The sequence below is a fragment of the Prunus avium genome, chromosome 3 (assembly GCF_965620075.1).
Source record: "Prunus avium chromosome 3, drPruAviu1.hap1.1, whole genome shotgun sequence".
Lineage (NCBI taxonomy): Eukaryota > Viridiplantae > Streptophyta > Magnoliopsida > Rosales > Rosaceae > Prunus > Prunus avium.
The window spans coordinates 37028793-37049951 of NC_142286.1; the positions used below are offsets into that span (position 1 = coordinate 37028793).

A 21159-nucleotide genomic window follows, 5' to 3' on the forward strand; every position below is an offset into this window, starting at 1 on the left:
CCGCAAGGAGAAGAAGATGCACCCTCCAACTCCAAGATCCCAAGCCCAAATTTAATTAAGAAAATAAGGTGCAAATCAAACGAAATAAGAAGGGTGTTTATATCAACATTATTTTATACTTTTCAGTTCAGAGAAAATGAAAAACCTTGGAAAATCAAGAAAAATTACAGAAAACAAAATTTGTTAGTAGGAAAATAATTGGCATCCCTAAACTTCAATTGTCTTTAACACTTGCCAAATTACATGGAAAGCAAAGGTAATTACCCTATCGAAACCCAATTGTTGGAGATTTTATTTGTTATGTTTATTTTTCTTTCACATCTCTAATTAATCTCTGCACAAATTCTGTATAGTCAGTCTACTACCCCCGTCAACTACTCTCCAGGGATGTTGGTCATGTGTATGTGGATGATTTGTGGTCTTCATGGATAGAGAGAGGTGAGAGTCACTTGACACAAAAAGCTTTTCCAGATTCGAGACCCGCGTAAGAATCCAAGCACGCGTACGACCGACTCCCTTACAAATTCTTAACTACACCTAAGAATGGTAGTTAGAATTTGACGCCCCCCCCCCCCCCCCCCCCCGCCCCCAAAAAGAAAAGAAAAAAAGAATGGTGGTTAGAACAAGAACTTACAAATTTCGAAGAAAAAATCTTTCAATCATGATTAACTATGGTATATATTTGTACGGTTCATTTCTACCAGTAAGTAATATAACTAAGGATTAACTAACTCCTCAAGTCCACTGCGTCTACCCTAAAAGGAATTAAGCAAAGTGGGTGCTTAGGCAAACTGCTCAAATTTGACATGCAAGTCTTTGATTTCAAACATCAGAAAATAATTAGCAAATTACCAAGTAAATGCTGACTAAATTAACACAAAACAACAAACTTGCCCAGATCCCTCAGCCCAGTCGATGCAAGATACAAGAACCACAAAGAAAGAGAACCCACAAAACAGTGTTGACACTTAGTCTACAGCCTACCCTACAAAAGAAAATAACTAGTGATAGTCAAAGTTTACTATCTTCTATTTGTGGAAAATCTTTCATTTAGATTAGTGCTAAATATATAACATGCAATGAAAGTCTTTGATTTAGTCATCAGAAAGTAATGGGAACTAAACCACGCAATCAGACAAAAAGTTAACTGGGTTGACAGAAAGCAATAAACTTGTGTATAGTACCCAGGCAATTTCTTTGCATTTACACTATGCAGCTTTCCCACTTCATTCAAACATTTGGCACTAGACCTCCTCTCTCAATCATGATAGGCACAACCAACAGATTACAGCCACTTTTGTTTAATTATTTGACACAATAACATCGTATTTATTGCATCTAGATCGAATAGTTATTCAATGGGATAATATCCCAGTGGTGCTAACGATGGATTCGGATGGATAGTAAGGTCTTAGATCCAAATCTTGTGGAAAGAAACTACAAAGGAGTTTTCCTGTCCACTCCTAACAATTGCAAAATGAATCCTATCGTGGTCAAGAAAGATCACCTGTTAGGCTGCAATTGCTCTCAGAAATATATTATTCATCACCAACATTCGAATTTCAGTACACGAGAGTTTTCCTGTCAAACGCAACAGAAGCTGCTGATGATAGATAAGCAGTCATTCATCATTTAGCAAGCGTATAATCATAAGATTTGTAAATAACAAGAGACCTTTTTCCTGTCAAAATTTCCAAAACATTTGGATCCAAAGTCCAAAGGGAAAATAATTGGGAATCATAAATACTACTTCAAGCTTTCATAAGTCAGCCAAGAACCTACATAACCAAAAAAATTCTAACGAATAACTAAGCCTTGCACTGCCTGCGAGCCATCTTCAGCTATCCTGTTAGCTCGAATTGTGCTGATAACATTTGCAACATTACCCTGCCAATGAGAACTTTGTCAATATACAAATTCAATAATGAGATTTATGGATAGCGCAACAAAAAGAGTGGGTCTTCATACAGTACAATGAATCAATTCTCGTTTCTTTGGCAATTATTAAACAAGAATGACAAATAAAGCATGAAGCACTAGATGTAGGCAGTTACTTACCCTCCAAGTTGCTAACTTTGATCTAAGTGTAAGCCATTGTTGCTGCCCAAATACTCTCTCAGTACAGCGGCTGCAGATCAAAAGCTAAATCAGTTCAAGAACAAAGAAGCATAAAAGAATGAATAAATAAATATATGTTTGTTTGTGTGTGCGCACAAGGTATGAAACACAAACTTACCTCACAATCACCACTTGATTCATCTGGTCCATTTTACAGTCCATTAACTTAGCAGTTATCGCTTTGACCACCCAAAGTTCGACTACCTCATCATTAATCTGCCAAAAACACGTGCATAAGCATATAATTAACCAAGACGTGAATGGAAAACTTTTAGAACCAGAAAGGTTAACCAATCTAACCTGAAGCGTATCTCTGATAAGACTGTAAGGAATCCGTCCAGATTCATCGGAGCCAAGATCCACCAAAGAAATCAACCTCATCTTTGTCATGCAGTCTTCATGGACAAGTCCTATAACATTTCATAAAGCATAATTTAGATGGCAATAAAAAAACTATTATAATGCTGAAGAAGACTCAGTCAGAAGAAACTAATATTTTACCATAGCCTTTCAGTAAAGTAGAATTTGCAGCCTGAAACTCCACGTAAGCATCCAGCCTCTGAGTCAGAAAGATCTTTAAAAGCTGATATGCCAACGCATGCTTAGCATCCTTCTCCAATTGCCCTACAGCAGGCATATCTAGCAAATCACACTGCAGAGCAATAACACCAACATATCAGCATCTAAACAATTATTGTAAGGGGGGAATTTGGTCATCAGAGCCAAATGCCAAAAACCCAGTTGTTTGGGAGTTATGATCAGCACTCCAACTGGTCAATACAGACTAAAGTCCAAAAGCATAACAAATTTCATATGTAACTTCAGAGGAAACATATTGGATCCAAATGAATGTTAGGAGGAGCTTCTTCAAAATGCAAGAAAAACCTTAATATCAATAATTACTTTATACGAGCAATTCAAACTACTAAATTGTCTCTGCACAATTAACTGGATCTACCACATAAGAAGAGATTTTTTTAAAGGAAAGAAACATATATTTGTAAAGTACGTAACACAAGTAAACAAGGATGAGCATGCATCAAGGAGAAATGTAGACCACTAAATTAGCACACATAATCTTTGAAATTCCACAAGACCCTACAATACCTGAAACAAGTCCGGGGCCTTCACAAATTCCACAATTGTGCGCACAGCTTCCTCCTTGGCTTCATTCAATATATATGCATCTTCACCAGAAAAAGTAGCTAAGTACTTGCTCAGGAATTTGAAAGACTCCTTTGCCAAGCTGAAAATACAACACACAAAAATAATCAATTATTCCTAAAACCAATTGAGTAGGGGCATGTACACATAAAAAAGTTTACAATTTCTACATAGCATACCTTTTGTGTTCTCTTAAAACATTTGATATGGTAAGAAAAAGTTGTCTCTGGTCCGAGACCCCAATATTCCACTCTTTCAAGAAACTTTCTATCTTTTTGAATGAAGGGATGACATGTTCAGTGACCTTTCCATTGATTGCCAAATTTAGAGCACTCAAGTAGACAAAGAACCGGCTATATGGATTCTCCAGTAGGTTGTACAGATTGAACAAGCTATAAAGAAAAGTATAAGTGTCGGAAGTACATTCAAAAGCATGCAAGATGGAGTCACAATCACAATGGTATCTTACATCTTTAAGCGCAATGCAGGCTTGTCACTTGGTTGCTGAGTAATCTTTGCGGATATAAGTTTTGCCATCTCGAGAGCTTCATCTGGACTTTCAGACTTTGTAACAACATTGCAGATAACAGTGAATATGCACTCAAGATCTGAAGAGGAAAACAACAGGAATTATTGTGTATGTGAACAAAAGTTTGATGAACATAGATATTAAGAAAACAAACAATGTGATACCGTTAAGCTAGCAATTAATTATCATTGTGCGTTGAATGAAGTGATTACTAATGTCCGTATTGTCCGACAATGATTATGAAACATTTTAATGAACATTAGCAATGCCTACAATAATATGCATCCCACTCACTGACCAAAAACATTTGCACTATTTTGAAGTAATTTGCTAAAGAACTTGCAGTAAACATTGATATAATAGTCGGACAATAAGGATTGTAGGAAAAAACTCTGCACCATCAGCAACATGTTCTTCGCATCAACTAGTATATGGTAAATGCGTGACAATACAGACTCATGCAATTCTAAGCCTCTTTATCCATTTAACTTCTAAAAAAGAGTACATAAAGATTCACAATAAGGATTTTACCTTTCTCGGAGACCTTTGATAATATGACATCAGCTGAAGTTAGCATAAGTGACACCAAATCGAACCACCTGGCCATCACCATGCATTCTTGGGCTTCCGTGCATAATCTACTGACTTGTGGCTCAGCAACCTGGCAGATAATCATGGCAAAGATAAATTTCTTGAAGGAATTCACCAACTTCCGTGCATACAAGTCATATACATATGCACACTACTGATATACAAATTACATAAGCTGCTTTAGGATTAAGCAAAGAACATAACATATCTAACGAGAGAAGCCTCATTCTTATCCCCTTGATTTACTCAATACCACATTCCCAGCACCATGGATGGAAATACAAATTTTAATAATAAAAAGCATCCAGTATCTAATCACCGATTTATATACTAGTAACCCTAAAATTTAGTTCAACTACTCGATCTAAGACGCTAAGCAAAAACCACTCGACCACCGAATTGGAGATAAAAGAGATTAATTTGTGACCGAAGAGAACTCGAGCAGGCATATTGAGATAATTACGGAGAGAACAAGGAGCGGAGAAGGAGAGAAGAGTACCTCAGGGCCAGCGTCGGCCCAGGAGAGCTCTGAGGTGAATCTGACAACGGAGAGAGCGGGATCTTCCTCCGAGGTTGGCAAAATAGTCGTCATTGTTCAAGCTCTCTGCAGCTGCAACTGGTTTTTCTTTTGCAGCAAAGACAGAGCAGAGAGAGAGGGAGAGACGAAAACCCTAGCTGAGGCTTAATGAGGTTAAGTCTATCGGACCGTAACCAAGTGCGTTGGAGTTTCATGCGCTACAATAGACGGCTATTATCATCTATGAGTTTAATTTATATTCTGGATCCTTTTTTTTATTTTTCTTCTCTATTATTAGATTATTATAAATAAACTCAATCCTAGACATGTATTTATAAAAAAACCCACACACTATTTAAACATAGAAACACACCCAAAATCAACCACAAAATCAATAATTGTATATTTTTTGGGTGTGTTTATAAATGGGGTTTGAGTGTGTGTAATGATGGGTTTTGGGTGTGTTTATAAAGTGTTTTGGGTGTTGGGTTTTTTTATAATTTCAGCCCCCATTTTGGGTGTTTTATTTTCATAGGAAAGGTTTAGCAAAAGTAATTTAGAATTCTTTTTTGGATTTGTGGACATTTACAAATTTTGGAGAAACTAAATGTGATTAAAATGAATTTTATTTGCTGAACTTAATGCATTATTGTTATATTTGTAAACCATATACTCTCTTTTTTTTCTTGAAAGTTGAACAATAAATCATACTAATAATATACAAACTATATTTTAAACAAAATTAATCTAATTTAGGGGAATAAGAATTCGAACTTGGGTGCAATGCAAGAGATTGACTTATTGCCATGTCCAACGGACCTAACGCACGTCTATCTCCTCTTGCTTAATTCCATTATTTTATTTGTATTTGCCTTCACTTTTTTCTTTTTCTTTTTGGCCTTGACTTGTTTTTAAAGTAGGGTCTTGTGGGTTTCAAAAATATATATATTGTAAGTAAATTGCAAAGCGTTTCATTTCCCAAAACGAAAAAGAAATAGAAAAGGAAAAGTTTTACTACACAGACTGATAGGAATGCATCCAACCAAGACTAGATAGAGTAAAATTGGTATAGAATAGAACCAATAGCGCAATCTGACACGTGGAACAGTGGACGGCTGGGATCAATCGACGGTTGAAACAAGTAATTCTCGTTAGATTCCACTCTGTTCCAAACGAACAATGTTTGCAGCCTCGGAGGCCGGTAGAAGGCAAAGACACACTCAACTACAAAGTGTTACAACTTCAATCTCAAGTTGCCAGTAGAAAATACTAGAACTCAACTTAATATACTTCATAGTTCATGGGAGCTTTGGATATTGGGTATTATCTTTAGGATGAATTTGTTTGAGGTTGAACGAGTTTAATCGTTTCGATTAATTGCTAGATTGTGAATTTAGATAGGTTATTATAACTTTAATTTGTTCGAACCTATAATCATAACTAACTTTGATTAAATTTACCTTAGTTTATTAAACCTGCAATCATAACCAACTTTGGTTACATCAGAAGGAATCAAAATCCTGAACTTAGCTTAATCCTAACTCATCATCCCACCCTCCGTCACCAATTGAGCTAATCCATCCATTTAGCCTTCAAATTTGAGCATGTCCAAGTTAGACCTAAAAGAAAGCCTATATAATTGAAGCTTGGGAACTGTTGTGTGAAGTTTCCACTATATAAAGCAAACAACACAGATCATATCACTTAATGAAGGCCACAGTTTTTGGAGTATATAGACATGGATATTTCAGAATTATATTACAGATAAATATATATTATCATTAAAGTACGTAACATCCGTGCTTAATGTTCAGCTGCTGATGCATTAATTCCATAGAATAGAAGCAAGATTACTCAGTTCCCACTACCAAACAAGTAACCAAGCGATGATCCGCCACCAGGAGCAGAGTGAACCTTGGTAGATGGACGATCCTGCATGCAAAAAACATTATATCCCTCCTGAGCTTTTGATGCATTATTATATACATTGACAAAAACCACAAGCCAAGTGGAGCAATTAAAATTAAAAAGGATTTTATACCGTGATGAAGTTGCCGCAGTTCTGGCCCTCAGCTCGGTGGTAATTGTTTGTAGGCTTGCCATGGAGGCCTGCTGCTATCTGCTGCTTATCAATCGGTGACGAAGCTGAAGCTGGAGCTGGAGCAGGAGCAGTCTCATTCTGAGAAGGAGCCTCCCCTGCTGCCCTCACCGGGTTTTGAGTTCTTTTAGCCGGGGTCTTGTTAACATTAGCACTCTCTCCACCTCCAAACAAATAGCCCAAAGAACTTTGCCCACCACCACAGCTGACTCCACGGCCACGCCCCATTTTTATTTCTCTTCCTATTTTTTCAGCAACAAATCCAAGTCCCAGATGTTATTTCAAGGAGGGAAGGGAACATTTACGCTCGAATATTCATCGAAAACAAAAACATGTAAGAGTTCATTACAAGAAAATCTGTAGTTGAAAATTAAAATGGGGTAATTTACAATTTCACAGCATGATGAAGCTTATATACAAAACCCAGCTAAAATATATATAACAATGTAGCACAATGCTTGCTGGTCCAATTTTCTTTAAGAAAAAGGACTAAATGGCAACAGATTATGGGGACATTAGAAGAAACTGCACCAGGACCAGCTTAAGAAATCATATGGACGATAATTACAACATTACAGGAATAATTTGGCCAATGTAACCAGGAAATATACATGAAATTGCAGAAACAGAAACGAAGAATTCAAAATTTGAAGGAACAACATGTATAGACAAAAGCATCAGATCGTGACCATTTTAAGATCCCTATTCTTTTCATCCCCAAAAGAATAACGATATATAACAAAATGGATCTGAAATTGAAGCGTAAATAGAGAGAGAGAGAGAGAGAGAGAGAGAGAGAGAGAGAGAGAGAGAGAAATTTATTTAGATAAACGTACTTTGTTCTCGCTTCGTCTTGGGGCTAAACTTTTGGAGCCTACTGCCAATGAAACAGGGAGGTGAGGGGGTAAATTTCTTTTTTCTTTTCTAAGTTGAAGAAAGAGAGAGTATGCGTTTGTGTTTTTAGATTTTGTTTTGAAGAGACGTGGTCAATTTTCTGAGGTGGCACGCCAACATCGGTTGGAGATCACACGTGGCGTGGGTTGGGATCAATGATTTAGTGTTGCGCCCCCACGGTAGTGAGTGGTGGACATGTCCAACTCACTTGCGTTCAAGCATGTCTGCATGGTTGAATTCTGGAAATTTTGAAGTGATTTGTTAATGTCTCTCCAGGACCTTCTCTTATACGCAAAGGTATTGGCTTGAAAGTTAATACATGTTATGTTGATTTGCTGCATGTTCACTCAAAGTAAACATCTAACAACGATTCTCTCATGCGATAAAAGTGCATCAAACCTTGAAAATTACCTTATGCGAACATAACTCTCATGTGCAATAAAACGAGCACCGATAACACATAACTTTAATCCTATCTGCATTTACATGCTTACTGGCCATCCTATCTAATGCAACTGCATAAATTACTGATGATTCCGGTGGCATTTCTATCGTGTCGCCAGATAATCAGAACGAAGCGTTCTCTAGAATCCATCCTGCCAGAAAAGAAAGGGTGTTTCTAAGTAGAAGAAATCTTCGAGATCTCCACCAATAACTTGTGCAGGGCTTGGGGCTTTGAGAAAAAAGGTGAGTGATCAGCGCCTTTCAAGCGAAGGACCTGTTCAGGAGGGATTTCTTTTGTCATGCTCTCCTGGACTGTGATGGGTATGGCATTGTCTTCTGATGTTTCTATATAAAACCGCCTCACTGATCCATATTTCAAATCCGAAAGTGAAAGCTTCTCCAGAACTGGGGCAAAGGGAATTGGCCTCATCGAAACAGATGCCAATGCGACATCCTAGACCAAGAGAAGCAAAAAGAAATAAGCCAAACTGATCTGGAAAAATGGAAAATCATCATTTGTAGTTTAGCATATTAAAAGAAGAGAAACATACCTTTGCAGGACTTTGGTTGAATAACAAATCCTTTAACATTGATTTATCTAAATCAATAGCAGTTGGAGGCTGATTATTCCCATTTGCATACAAAAATATCTGAGCCTGTCGCATAAGATCATCTGAAGTGGCCTGCAATAATTTTAAGCCTTAGTCACTCAATCAACTTGTATAAAGCTTATAGAATTATGGTACTCATGACTAGGACTTCAGCACTCACAGAAGCCCATCCCTCTAAGCCCCTCATAGCCGTGAATTGACAAAAAGTTGACTAATACAATGCTAATCACATCCATCTAAACATATTTAAGGTTTCTAATTCTAGTAAGATTATATTTCTATTTAAAATTCTTTATAAGCAATAAGAAATTCATCATCAAATTTCAGTTTTTGAAATTCATTCATATTAGTGCAAATTATAGATTATCAAATTAAAAGATAAAAGGCTGGGGGAAAACCTGTTGGGAGAACATTTCAAGAGTACTTTGTCCATTTTTCAACATTGCTGCAGCAATAAAAATGGCCTTTGCAACTTTATGTGGAAACAACTCCATTGCGTATGATATACATGCACCACCAAAATCATGACCCACCAAGATTACCTGCATAATATAAAAAGAACAAAAGATAGAAACAGAGAGGAAGTTATATACTCAAGAATTATATTAGTCTATGTGCCAAACAAAACAAAAAAAATAGCTAACAGCTACATGAACATTATCTGTTGACATTTCATCAAGTAACTATCACCATATACAAGCTCAGTAAAATACATTTCCGAAAGTAAATAGTACATTCCATATGTGTAGATAATTTGACCTGTGCATCAGGTTTATCTTATCGATGTGCAGCATTATCATATTTTTGAAGTGCAATCAAAGATAATTTAGTTTTGTTTAGATGAATAGCATTAAAAAATTAGCCAGTTATAAAGTCTGAAAGGAGTGCAAAGGCACAAACTTGACAACAACAAAACTATTGTGATCAACAATGCAATAGATCTATGTAAAATTTGGCAGTGAACTATTGATAAGATGCCATTCAAGCTAAAGCAGCAGCACAAATAAGATTAGGTATTAGCAAAATAATTGGAAAGCAATTGAATATACCTTATTTCCCTCGGGAAGGTTTTCAAGAAAATCTGTAAGAGGCTTCACATATTGAGAAAGACTTGTGACACTGTTTGCATCAGATGAATGAATTCCAGAGCCAGTCAAGTCTATGGCAGTAACTTTAAAACCAACCTCCTCCAGAAGTGCTATGGTTTTATACCAACACCAAGCACCAAAGCCACCTCCATGTACAAGGACAAAGTGGTTGGTTTCCAGATCATCAAGCTTTACATCCTATTTAAACACAAACTTGTTAGGGACCAAAAGAATTCATCAACGATTCAATGATAACAATTGAAAAAAGATGGGAATTTTGTTTCTTTTACAAATGCCCTCTATATCTATATCTTGTGGCTGTCTATCAATTGTCAGTGAAAAAATGGAGCATATATGAGCAATCACAACAAAGGAATTTCATAGAACAACATGGGAAACATCACCAGGATTCTCTTTGATACTTTTGTCTTTATTTAAATGCATAGTCATGACAGTCCATCAGTTCTCGACATGATGTATAAACATCGGCATGCATTAAAATGAAAATTTCATCCAAACAGATAAAACAAATTTCCAAATATATGAAATTTAGTTAAAACAAAAGTCCAATATCCTAAACATAAATACGTCCAGACAAATAGAGGCATACACCTATGCAGATACAAACATGCATGTGTTTGTCAGTTTGTGCACGTGTGTGAAGAGAAGAGATGATACAAACAAAGTAGAACAACAAATATTTACAGCAATATTACCGCCTCGGGATGAAGAAACAAATTAACCCAAGAAACCAGTTAGTATGAACAAAATGGAAATCCACCCTAAAACCAAGTCTAGACCTTTCAGTCATTATTTCCTTTCCAAAAACAAAACAAGAAAAACTCGAAATTTTTTCAATCATCATAATCACAAAATCTCATTAATTTCCACAATCAAATGCTATATTGCAAAATACCCACAAGAGGAAACAGCAAATTAACTCCACAACCACTCCAAGTTCCAACCTTTAAATCCAAATTAACAAAATTTAGCCAAAACCAATTAGCACAAACCTGGTTAACAAGCTGGTGAGGCTGGAGGAGAGGGTCGGTGAGGGACCGAGCCCGAGAGCTGGAGCTACGGGGCAAGGCGTTGCTGCTCTTCTTGGAGCTCGAATTCGGGTAACGCAGCGAAGCAGAGCGATCAAAGGGCAAAGAACCGTTCTGCTGGTGCTGCTGGAACAGAATCGCGGCGGCGAGAGCTTGTTCTTGGAGCAAAGCGTCGTCGAGCTTCTCTTTTCTGGAGGATCGGATCCGGGTCCACCGGTTGCTGGTATTGGATTGCGGTGGCGGGTTGGGGAGGCGCTTTATCGGTTTTTTCTTCACGGGTTGGGTTGCGAGGCAGGCGCAGAGGTTGCCCATTTGGTTTGGTAAAGCATGTAGAGACACAGAGAGATGGGAAAGGGAGAGAAGTTGCCCTGTGAAGAGTTAAAAGAGCCAAAAGAGGAGGGTGGTGAAGTGAAGAGTGAGGGTGGTGGCAAATGGCTGAGAAGGCGTGGGCTAAGTGGGTTGGTAGAGAGTCTGAGACTTGTGTTGAGGAGGTTTAAATATGTATTTATAGACTTGTTGAGTTGAGAGTTTGGAATTTGGTAACAACTTTGGGCTTTCACATTTGGGTTAAACTTTTAATTAATTCAACTAGTCTGATTTTGACTATTAGAAAGCTCAGTTTTCTTTTTTAAATTATCAGTAAGTATGCTTTAATTAATCTTTTACAATCAAATTAAAATTGCATTTTTTAAAATCACTATGTGTTTGTATTTGTGCATAATTGATACAAGTAATACTGAAGGAAGGAGGATTTGAACACATAACCTTATATACAGCGATATCTGCTCTTAATCACTTATCTTGCAATGGATAAAGAATATTATTAACACAAAATGAAAAAAAAATGGTGGAAATTGAAAAGGGAAAAGGCAAATGCCAACTTCTTCCTAGGAAGCAGGAAGGTGGCTCACAACTCATTCAAGTTCAAACCCAATGATCATCCTTCTCAGAAGAAAATACCTAGTTAGCCATATGGTTGTGAGATTGTTAGCTTTGATCTCAGACAAGCCAATTCTATGCGTGTGATTTGTTAAGGCCCGCTCATTTAAAGAGAATTTGATAATAATGGTTGGGAGATTGGAAGGTTGCCGGCATCTATAAAACTCTGAAGAATATTATGATACTTAATTTAAGCAATCGTATTCATATATGACTCTTCAAAACTTAAAGGCTTGCATTTGCCGCGACACTTTGAGTTTATGGTGTGTCGGCGTTGGAATCACCCATGACGGCGACGTTTTAGGAATGAGACTAATCTTAGCATTTCCGGTGAGCATTTATATATATTGCTATGTTTGCAAGGCATATGATAATGATATTATGTATGTATATGCTATGCTGTTATTTGTTAGTTAGTAGCTTTGCATTTGTTTGGACATGCAATTAATAATTTCTGGGAAGCCTATGTGTGTAATCTCTTTTTTTCACCTAATAAATATTAAAATTTTATGCATCATATGGATCCCATTTGTTTTTTAAAATATAATAAAATAATATGATATTTGGCATTTTGGGTGGAGTTAAATTTTTTCAAATGTGTCAAATTGTTACATAAGCCATCAAATTCAAATTTAATATTTTGCATTCGACATCTCCCTTGAAGATGCTATGAGAGAAGCTACGTGTAATCTCTTTTTTCATCTATTAAATATTCAAAAAGAAATAGTTGAATTCTGTGATAAGGTTGAATGGTAAATGGGATGCATTGGTTTCATGAGATCAACTTTTTGGACTTGTCATGAGAATCATAGAAAAGACTTGCCTAAATGTCACAAATTTCAAGGGAAAGATGTCATGCCAAGAATGTCATAAATGATGTTACAACTTTTCTAACTTGGCACAAGAAGAAAAATTAAAATATTTACAACTCTAATAAATTCTAGTCCTTTACCAAAATTTCTAGTGTCAGGGAGGGCCTTTACGTTTCTCAAGCCAAACATTGAGGGTAAGAAGGAAGTTCTCAACAACCACAGAGAGTGTTGTGTAAAAGATGAATGCAAGATCCCAAAGATTTGGTATAATAAAGAAGCAGGAATATTGAAAATGGTGTGTTCTTTTCTTTTAATTGATGAGCAGTAGGTAGATGAGCAGCATGATTGCTTTGGTTATAACTTATATGTTATAAATAAAGTCGGTTGGTTTCTGAATTAATTTTGAGATCTTTCCTTCCTGCAGTGCTTGTGCTAGCCTGCTTTGACCTCTCTCTCTATCTTTTTCATTTGTACAAGGCAGGCAAGGCAATTGCATGGGTGGTGGAGAAAGCAGTGGTTAGGTTACAGAGTTTTGGTATATTAATATACCACATCCAACATCGCCCACCAACTGTACCCGTATCTAATACAACTCAATGCAATATGAATGAATCATAGCTTAGCTGCAGCCTGCAGTAACAATGGAAAAACACAGAAGGTAAATATAATTTGACTTCAAAGGAAATTACCAAATGGGTAAGTTTTGATGACAGTACAGATATATATATATACATATATCGCTTTCTGAAATGGACACCTGATGGGCACAAGTCATATAGATTTAGGACCACTCGTGCTTTTGATTCCATTTGGGGATTTTGGCATCATAGCAAAGCATATGTTAGATTAGGTTCAGAGTGAGGAAGGAGGAGGAGGAGGAGGAGATGGGTGAGCAATATGTATGTAGGGGTAGGGCAGAGTAGGCTAATCATGCTGTGCATGATATGCACATGATCCCAGTGATCCTCAGTGCAAAGCAACAAGCAACACGTGGAAAAAGACCCAATTGGCAGTGCACGCTCTCTCTCTCTGGAGTTTGAAAAAGATTTGAGCACATGATCATGAAACCCAGGTGATCATTTGAGTTGAGGCCATGGCTATTGACCAGAACACAAACATTTCTAAAACTTTAAGAGATTTGTTCATCCAATCAAAATCTTTGCTTTCTCTGAAAGATTTTTCCCAGACATCATGACATGTGTTTGACCTGTGGTCCAACATTTTGCTTCGAGATTGACAGTCTCGTTTGAAAAGTTGGATCATACAATTTGATCCTCGAGGCATCAATCATCATAGTCCGTGGTGCATATATCTCAAGAAGTGGGCTAGCAATGGACATAAGCATATACAAGTCTCAAGCACTTTTAATCATTGAACATTTGAAGGCAAATATGTAATCGAGCAAGGAGAATACTAGGGTTAGGGTTTGCGAAACGTAATCGATTCATAGCCATTGATGCATCATGTAGGCATAATAAAGGGATGAATTACATGCTAACAGTACCTTAGGGCTCTTTTTGGTGAGTCGGAATGAATTGGTTAAGATTTGACTTGGAGTATTGATTGGGCTGGACTCCTATGAATTGTTTGGTACACCACATTAAAGCCGCACTAGATTGGACCCAATTTTGAGAAACCTAAGTTGCCTACCTTTTTTCTTTATAAGGAAAAAAAGAAAAGAAAAAAGGGCAAGCACAAGGCCTAAAATTTGTTTGCATATCAAAGCCTTGTTGGGCTATAACTATATGAACCATATCATATTTTTCATGGGTTATGGGCCTAGTCTTACATGGATAGTACCAAGTCGGGCCAAGACCTAACTTTTGAGGTTGTGGGTTGTCTTCGATTGATCAGTGAAACGTGGTCGTTAGTTGTCTTTGAAATCTTCTTAAAAACATACCGATAAATCCGCCCCCCCTCCTCTCCCTCGCTTTGTCTCTCTCTCTCTCTCTCTCGCGAACTCAGAGGACTTCGTCATTCGCAGCGACGCTGGATACAAAAAAGGTCAAAACTTTATCTATCTCTTTCCCTCTCTCTCTTTCGCGCTGTAATCTGAGAATTTGTATATGCATAATGAATTCGACGTCGTTTGGTTCATATAACATTTTAACGCGGTACCTTTGATGTTTACGATTTGCTCTGTTTCAAAGTGTTCTTATTTGTTGGATTTCTATTTCTCTTCATGAATCTTTCTTCATTGCTTTGAAGCTCTGTTTGTTTGCCGAGAAAAGAACGTGGGAAAAATACCAAGTTTTAGCTTCTTCATATTCATAATGAGGTTTAACTTAGCTCAGTCCAATAAGCCCATTTGGTTCTTGGTTTAGTGGATTCAGTTACCGTTCTATTATTAGATAGGAAGAAAATTTGGCCCTAAATAGATGGAGGTTGAGTTTCTTCTTGGAGCTTTTAGAGAAGCTTGTTTTAGACCATTCTCTAAAAATATGTTCAGCCTAGCTCACATAGAAACTCTCTAGTTTAAATGCTAACCATGTGAAGAGTTCTATAGAAATAAATGCATAAGAGATGATCTGGCCTTGAAGAATTCCAACAGTTTGAGGGGATGTAATTCTTCATTGAAGTTCCAATCTCAGATGGTTATTTGTTTCTTTTATATTCTTAAATCCTTTTTGCAAGTTCACTTGAACAACAATAGAGTAAATCCTTCCTTTGGTAATGACTAATTGAATTTAAAAAAAATATGTACTGACACCAAGTTGAAATCCTAAATGAAAAAAAAAACAAAACAAAAATTTGATGTGGTTCGGCGATGTGTGTCTGCATCCACGGGAAGGGGAAAGTTTCATGTATACTGGCTCATGTAAGAGCTCTGGAAATTATTAGAGATCCAGCCACCCATATATGGAATGATAAAATTACAATTTATCAACCATAACCAAGGAAATAATATGGATGGGTCATAATATAAATCAGCCACAATTTGAAATTCTTTCCTTTTCTTTTATTATTCACGTTAACAGTTTCCATGTGCGTTATATGATACTTGGTGTGTATATTATTTATTGAAAAAGATGAGATTTCTTCATCTTGTTAAAAGCTCATTGTTGGTCCCTTCTGCCCACAACTTGCAGGCGCACAGAGAAAGGGAATGATTGAAGATTTTGCAAAACGTGGGGAGACAGACCTACTTAGGCAAATAGTGGAAAACGATCAGTCCAAGAAAATAATAGCTTATGATCAAGAGTACTAGTTCCTTTTCAATGACCAAGGGCGAAGTGCAAGTTAATCTCTTAGCAAATTCAGCACCTCGGCCTTCCTTGCCTTCCTTTGTTAGAATTCGGGCGATGGGTATGGAAACTACCAAAAATAATGTGAAATCGAATCAAGTGTTGAAAAAGAAAACAAGAAGGAGACGTAGGATGAAGAAATCAAATCTACTGCAAGATACTAGTCTATCTGATAACCTGCGTCAGGAATATGGTCAGAGTGACACTAATCATATGCATAGATTGTCAACTTTAAGTCTAGTTGATGAAAGAAGTGATGACATAGTAGTTATTTCATCAGGAGCTGTTAAAACTATGAATGAAGTGGACCACAGCTCAGGGATTTCAAATAGGTCAATTGTGAGAACACCTGTTTGCGATATAGAGAAAAAGCTTCTTATTCTTGATATTAATGGACTACTTGCGGATATAGTCTCTCCTCCTCCAAAGGGACTTGCATCTGACAAACGAATTGCAGGGCGGGCAAGTGAGAAATTCTTTGTACTATTGTTTCACTTATAAACTCTAATGCTCTATTTGTTCTTTGTCTTTAATTGCATCTTTACTTTCTTTGTTCAGTTTTCAAGAGGCCCTTCTATCTTGATTTTCTTAAGTTCTGCTTTGAGCATTTCGAAGTGGGTGTGTGGTCTTCAAGATCCAAGTAACCTATAGTCTGCTATCATTTCTTTCTTTATTTCGTTTATGTTGAATTGATTTGATTTTTTTTCTTCATATTTTGGAAGAACTTTTTTCTTGTCCTCTTTTTACTTTAGCAATATGTTGGTTGTTATAAATTGGTATTATTAGTGACAGCAATACCTATTTATTTGTTGAAGGAGAATTGTGGAACGAGTGCTTGATTATCTGATGGGTGATATGAAGCACAAGTTGCTGTTTTGTTGGGTAAGCACTTCTATTCTTGTTCCTTTTGTGCATCATCTATCTCCTTGTGTGTAGAAATTGTAATAGCATTCTGGAGTCGACCTTTCTTGCCTGCTCATATCCTCAATTAGATGATCTTGCAATGAATTTAAATTATAAAATCTCCTGATTTGTAAAGGCATGCAAGACTTTGGCCATTTTGGTCGAAGGTAGTCCCCCAAATATATTGGTTTTGATTGTTTTATCAGCAAATCTTTGCCTTAATCTTTTTACTATGTATATTGGTTAAATCATGGTAGAAAAATAGTTTCCTAAATTCAGAATCACTTAATGGGGTGTAGTATCAGCCTAACAACAATTAAAGCAATCACGCGTCTCTACCAGTCTACAACTAGCTTTCTTGTGCTTTTCTGATGACTTATCATAGATTCTTTAAAATTATCATCTAACGTTCACTTAAAATAGCTCAAGCATTCATTTCCTTGCATCTTAATTGTGGAAATCTTGATGGATTTTATGATGGCTTTGCAGGATCTATCCCATTGCACTGCAACAGGGTTCAGGACTCTAGAAAATAGGCATAAGACCTTGGTTTTTAAGGAACTGAGGAGAATATGGGAAAAACACGACCCTAGTCTTCCATGGGAGAAGGGCGTTTATAATGAATCAAATACATTGTTGTTGGATGATTCCCCCTACAAAGCCTTGCTTAATCCTGTGAGCTTCATTTTAATTTATCTTTTCCCTTCTTTTGGGCTACTCATATAAGTTACGTAACTCTTGTTTTTGGATTTGTATTGAACTCTCATTTTATAGGCACATACCGCAGTCTTTCCTCATCCATACACGTTCCAACGAGGGAGCGATTCTTCGTTAGGTAATAAAAAAAATCGATTCCTAACTGCTTTATATTTCAGAAAATGTACATGTACCCTACAAGGCTGCAAATACACTGAAAGTATTGCATTCTGGCTTCTATCGCTTAACCTTAATTATTTATATTTTTCTTTGAAAATTTTTAGGCAATATAATTTTGAGAAATGTTTAGAGGGCACCTCATGGGATCTTCCCAGTTGAGCGGTCCTTCAGTATTCAGTATGAATCCTCTGATTCATTTAATTATACTTATGTACACAACAAATATATCCAAATGTTAGACTGAAGAGAGAAAAAAAACAAATTATCCAAAAGTTTTATGCAAATTGATTTGTCAGCTACTCCAATATGGAATATGGAAGATGGAGTTGTACATTATATGTGAAGAGAACCTTCATATTTTCTGGGTTTCAATAACTTGTTGGTAAAGATGTAAAAGGCCAATGTTACGAGAGAGGAGGAACTGAAATTAGCAGGACACCTTTTTGTTGAAATAAGGCATCCATCCCTATCTCCTTTTCTCCATGATGACAGAATGTCTTTACTGTGTACTTGGTTTGCTTTGTTCTGGAGGTTTGAATGGTATTATGTGTCAAATTTTTAACGAGTTAGAGGCAAATGATAAATAAACTGACTGCAACAAATGGCAGGTCCTGGAGGTGATCTTCGGGTCTATCTGGAAGGTTTGGCTGCTGCTGAAAATATACAGGAGTTTATAGAGCAAGAGCCATTTGGCCAAAGTCCTATTAATGAAAGTAGTGCATCTTGGCCCTTCTACCTCAGGGTTCTTAGTACGGTGTATTCTGTAGATACCACCAACATGACCTGTAATTCTACCGTTCAGCGTTAGGTATGAGTTTTGCATTTCTTATATTTTGCTCTTGCCATCCTTCGTGCCTTATGTGGAGCTTTGCTCGGCGTATTCTTCCAAAGCTTTGTCAAACAACTGGAGCTGGTGACTTACCAAAACAGCCATAGGTAATAGAAAAATTGACCCCACAAAAACTTGTAATTGAAGTGTTTTTTTGAAACATACATTGGAAATTTACTTCCTGCTCCATCCATATTGGAGAATCTCTTATGTCATCCTTATTTTTTGGTCAAGGAATGGAACAGTCGATTTCATTTTCGGATATCAGATATTTAGTGAGCAAACTTATCAGAGTTGTGTGTGATTGGCTTTTTTAATCCTGGTCCACCTGTCTGTGGTTAGACATGTTTTTGGGCTCAAACTATAAGGCCTTTCTTTTTACCGACAGAACCAGTTCAGTGGTGAAGCATATTTTTCAAATAAAGGCTCCCTTAACCAAAGCTTATTTCAGAAAAATGCAATTTAACCATCTGAGTTTAGGGCCATCGATATGGGCGAAGGAAAGGTTTTCATGCCTATATAATTTTCTGCATCACCCTTCCATGTTTTTTTTGCGTTGCCAAAGTTAGAAAGGGGACGAGAGAAATTCACATACACATGTACCTATAGGGTTTGAACCTGAGACCACTTGGAACCACACTAAACGCTTGGGCCAATCTAACACACACCCTATTAGTGCATCGCCCTTCATGTTAGAAACAAGTGATATATCTCCTCTGCCATACAAAACAAATGTTACCAACTACCAAGAAGAAAAAAAGTGATAGAGATATTACATGGATGTGAATCTCTCTACCCATGAGTGTCATTGATTCGTGGTAATGGCATTGGATGGGCTTCCGCATGTACGAGTGTCACTATCTCCTGCAATTTCATCAAAACAAATTACTGTGGCCATGTTTTCTTCTGTACCATACCACCGAGCAGTCCACAAGTGTGCACCAAAAACACTCATGACTTTGGGATGCCATAATGTTCTCTCTTCCTCATCATTTTAGAAACCTAGAAGGATTTGGTGTTGACACTTCGACCTTATGGCCCAGTGCCCATCCCTCTTGGATCTTGAAAAAAGAAAAAAAACCAGAAGGTACAATACAATAGAGCAATTATGCAAAAGGTCCTTTGTGTACTGTGAGTTTGAAATGTAACCCAATTTCAAAGGGACTGGCGCATGAGCCATCGTGGAGCTGCATGGTTCACAAAGATCGTTATGGCAATTCTGAGCTTCACATCATGACAAAATGGACTTGTAACAAACATATGGCCCCATGCACCCACTCACAAATACGAAAAACAAAAACAGAGTAGGTTTGGTTTGTGTGGAGTTCATAAAACGTAGCAGCCTCCCTTGAGGTATTTTTCTTTGAAAATTGTTTTGGGGTTTTTAGGTTTGGTTGAACCAGTTGAAATTGTCCCGCTGGAAGTATATTCAAACTTCTCCTCAGGTTTGGCATGTGATGCAGGCGACTTTTAGATCCCACTTACCTGGCAAACTGATTGGACATGTTTTGTGCTTGACTTTTTGCTATTGCTGCTATCTCCAATCTTATATAAAATAAAATAAAAACAAAGAATTTAATCTCACTAATGTCCCTCTTCTTAGTACACGTGACACTTGCTAATAATTTGGTTTTCCTCTTAAAAAAAGAATTAGCAAAAATGCAAACTTGAAGAAGCATATTGTTGGCTTATTTTGCTTCATATGAAAGCAGAAAATTAGAGAAAGTTATCCAATAATTGGTGTGTTTTAAAAATAAATAAAAAAGTTTTCTTACACCCCAAGTTTAGATGTGTGAGATTGCTAGGATGAAGGCTCTCATTCTCTCGTAGAATAAGATGCATGGCACATTGACTTCTTCATCACCCAACATTGAACAAACCCTCTAACGTGTGGAACAATCCCATATATCCATACACACCTTGTTTAATGGGCACACAATTTTGGGTCCTCCCATGAAATTCGTAAGAATGTGAATAGGAACCTGCCCTACAACCTGTTTTTTAAATCCCCCCTCCTTGTGATTCTGTGCACATATAATTCTTTATTTGTGCAATTAAATTAGATAAATAAATGGGATATTATCCCCTTTTTGTTGACTTTCACAAAGCTAGCCCCTTAGTTTTCTTTATACATGTGGTGATTTGAAGTTAATTGGGTGATGAGAATTTGTGGAGATATGGAGATCATGTGGCAATCATGTTGGGTTGATGCTGCAATGCTTCTTCTTGGAACCTAGTTTAGGATATTATGATGGAGATGCTTAGTTGGTCCCCTTCAAATGAAGCTATGCTAAAAGGCAGATAGGCAATCCCCTCATCATGTGATAGTTTCACTTTTCCCATGTGGCCCTGCACCCCACCCCCCTCCCTCTTCAATTTCCATCAATTATAAGTCTCTCATCTCTATCACCATCGATCTCTCCTTCTCTATCATACAAGAGAGATTGCACAA

The 21159-nt window shown here is 37.0% G+C and overlaps 4 protein-coding genes across 5 annotated transcripts; 1 reads left to right on the plus strand and 3 right to left on the minus strand.

Annotated features, from left to right (window-relative positions):
* Positions 1-1607: 1607 nt before the first annotated feature.
* On the minus strand, positions 1608-5135 carry LOC110745608 (uncharacterized). Its single transcript, XM_088251238.1, has 10 exons — positions 4902-5135; positions 4343-4472; positions 3752-3890; positions 3462-3674; positions 3226-3364; positions 2620-2770; positions 2419-2528; positions 2237-2334; positions 2059-2128; positions 1608-1887 (listed from the first exon to the last, which is right to left on the minus strand). Exons 1-10 carry the CDS (start codon positions 4992-4994, stop codon positions 1798-1800), a joined length of 1233 nt encoding a protein of 410 aa, XP_088107364.1. The 5' UTR covers positions 4995-5135; the 3' UTR covers positions 1608-1797.
* A 1461-nt stretch (positions 5136-6596) lies between these two features.
* Positions 6597-8008, minus strand: LOC110744847 (protein SPIRAL1-like 2). The gene is made up of 3 exons (XM_021944873.2): positions 7854-8008; positions 6961-7259; positions 6597-6851 (listed from the first exon to the last, which is right to left on the minus strand). The coding sequence occupies exons 2-3, from the start codon at positions 7243-7245 to the stop codon at positions 6774-6776; spliced, it is 363 nt and encodes a 120-aa protein (XP_021800565.1). The 5' UTR covers positions 7246-7259; positions 7854-8008; the 3' UTR covers positions 6597-6773.
* Positions 8009-8281: 273 nt separating this feature from the next.
* Positions 8282-11590, minus strand: LOC110744846 (putative methylesterase 11, chloroplastic). The gene is made up of 5 exons (XM_088250846.1): positions 11068-11590; positions 10016-10252; positions 9365-9508; positions 8907-9038; positions 8282-8809 (listed from the first exon to the last, which is right to left on the minus strand). The coding sequence occupies exons 1-5, from the start codon at positions 11413-11415 to the stop codon at positions 8531-8533; spliced, it is 1140 nt and encodes a 379-aa protein (XP_088106972.1). The 5' UTR covers positions 11416-11590; the 3' UTR covers positions 8282-8530.
* Positions 11591-14712: 3122 nt separating this feature from the next.
* LOC110772171 (putative FCP1 homology domain-containing protein C1271.03c) lies at positions 14713-18974 on the plus strand. 2 transcript variants are annotated; one of them, XM_021976583.2, is made up of 8 exons: positions 14713-14858; positions 15944-16292; positions 16380-16565; positions 16658-16739; positions 16915-16981; positions 17492-17677; positions 17777-17837; positions 18487-18974. In XM_021976583.2, exons 2-8 carry the CDS (start codon positions 16046-16048, stop codon positions 18684-18686), a joined length of 1029 nt encoding a protein of 342 aa, XP_021832275.1. In that variant the 5' UTR covers positions 14713-14858; positions 15944-16045; the 3' UTR covers positions 18687-18974. The 2 variants fall into 2 exon arrangements, with proteins under 2 accessions (XP_021832275.1, XP_021832273.1); XM_021976581.2 differs by having other exon boundaries at positions 15944-16565.
* The last annotated feature ends 2185 nt before the right edge of the window (positions 18975-21159 follow it).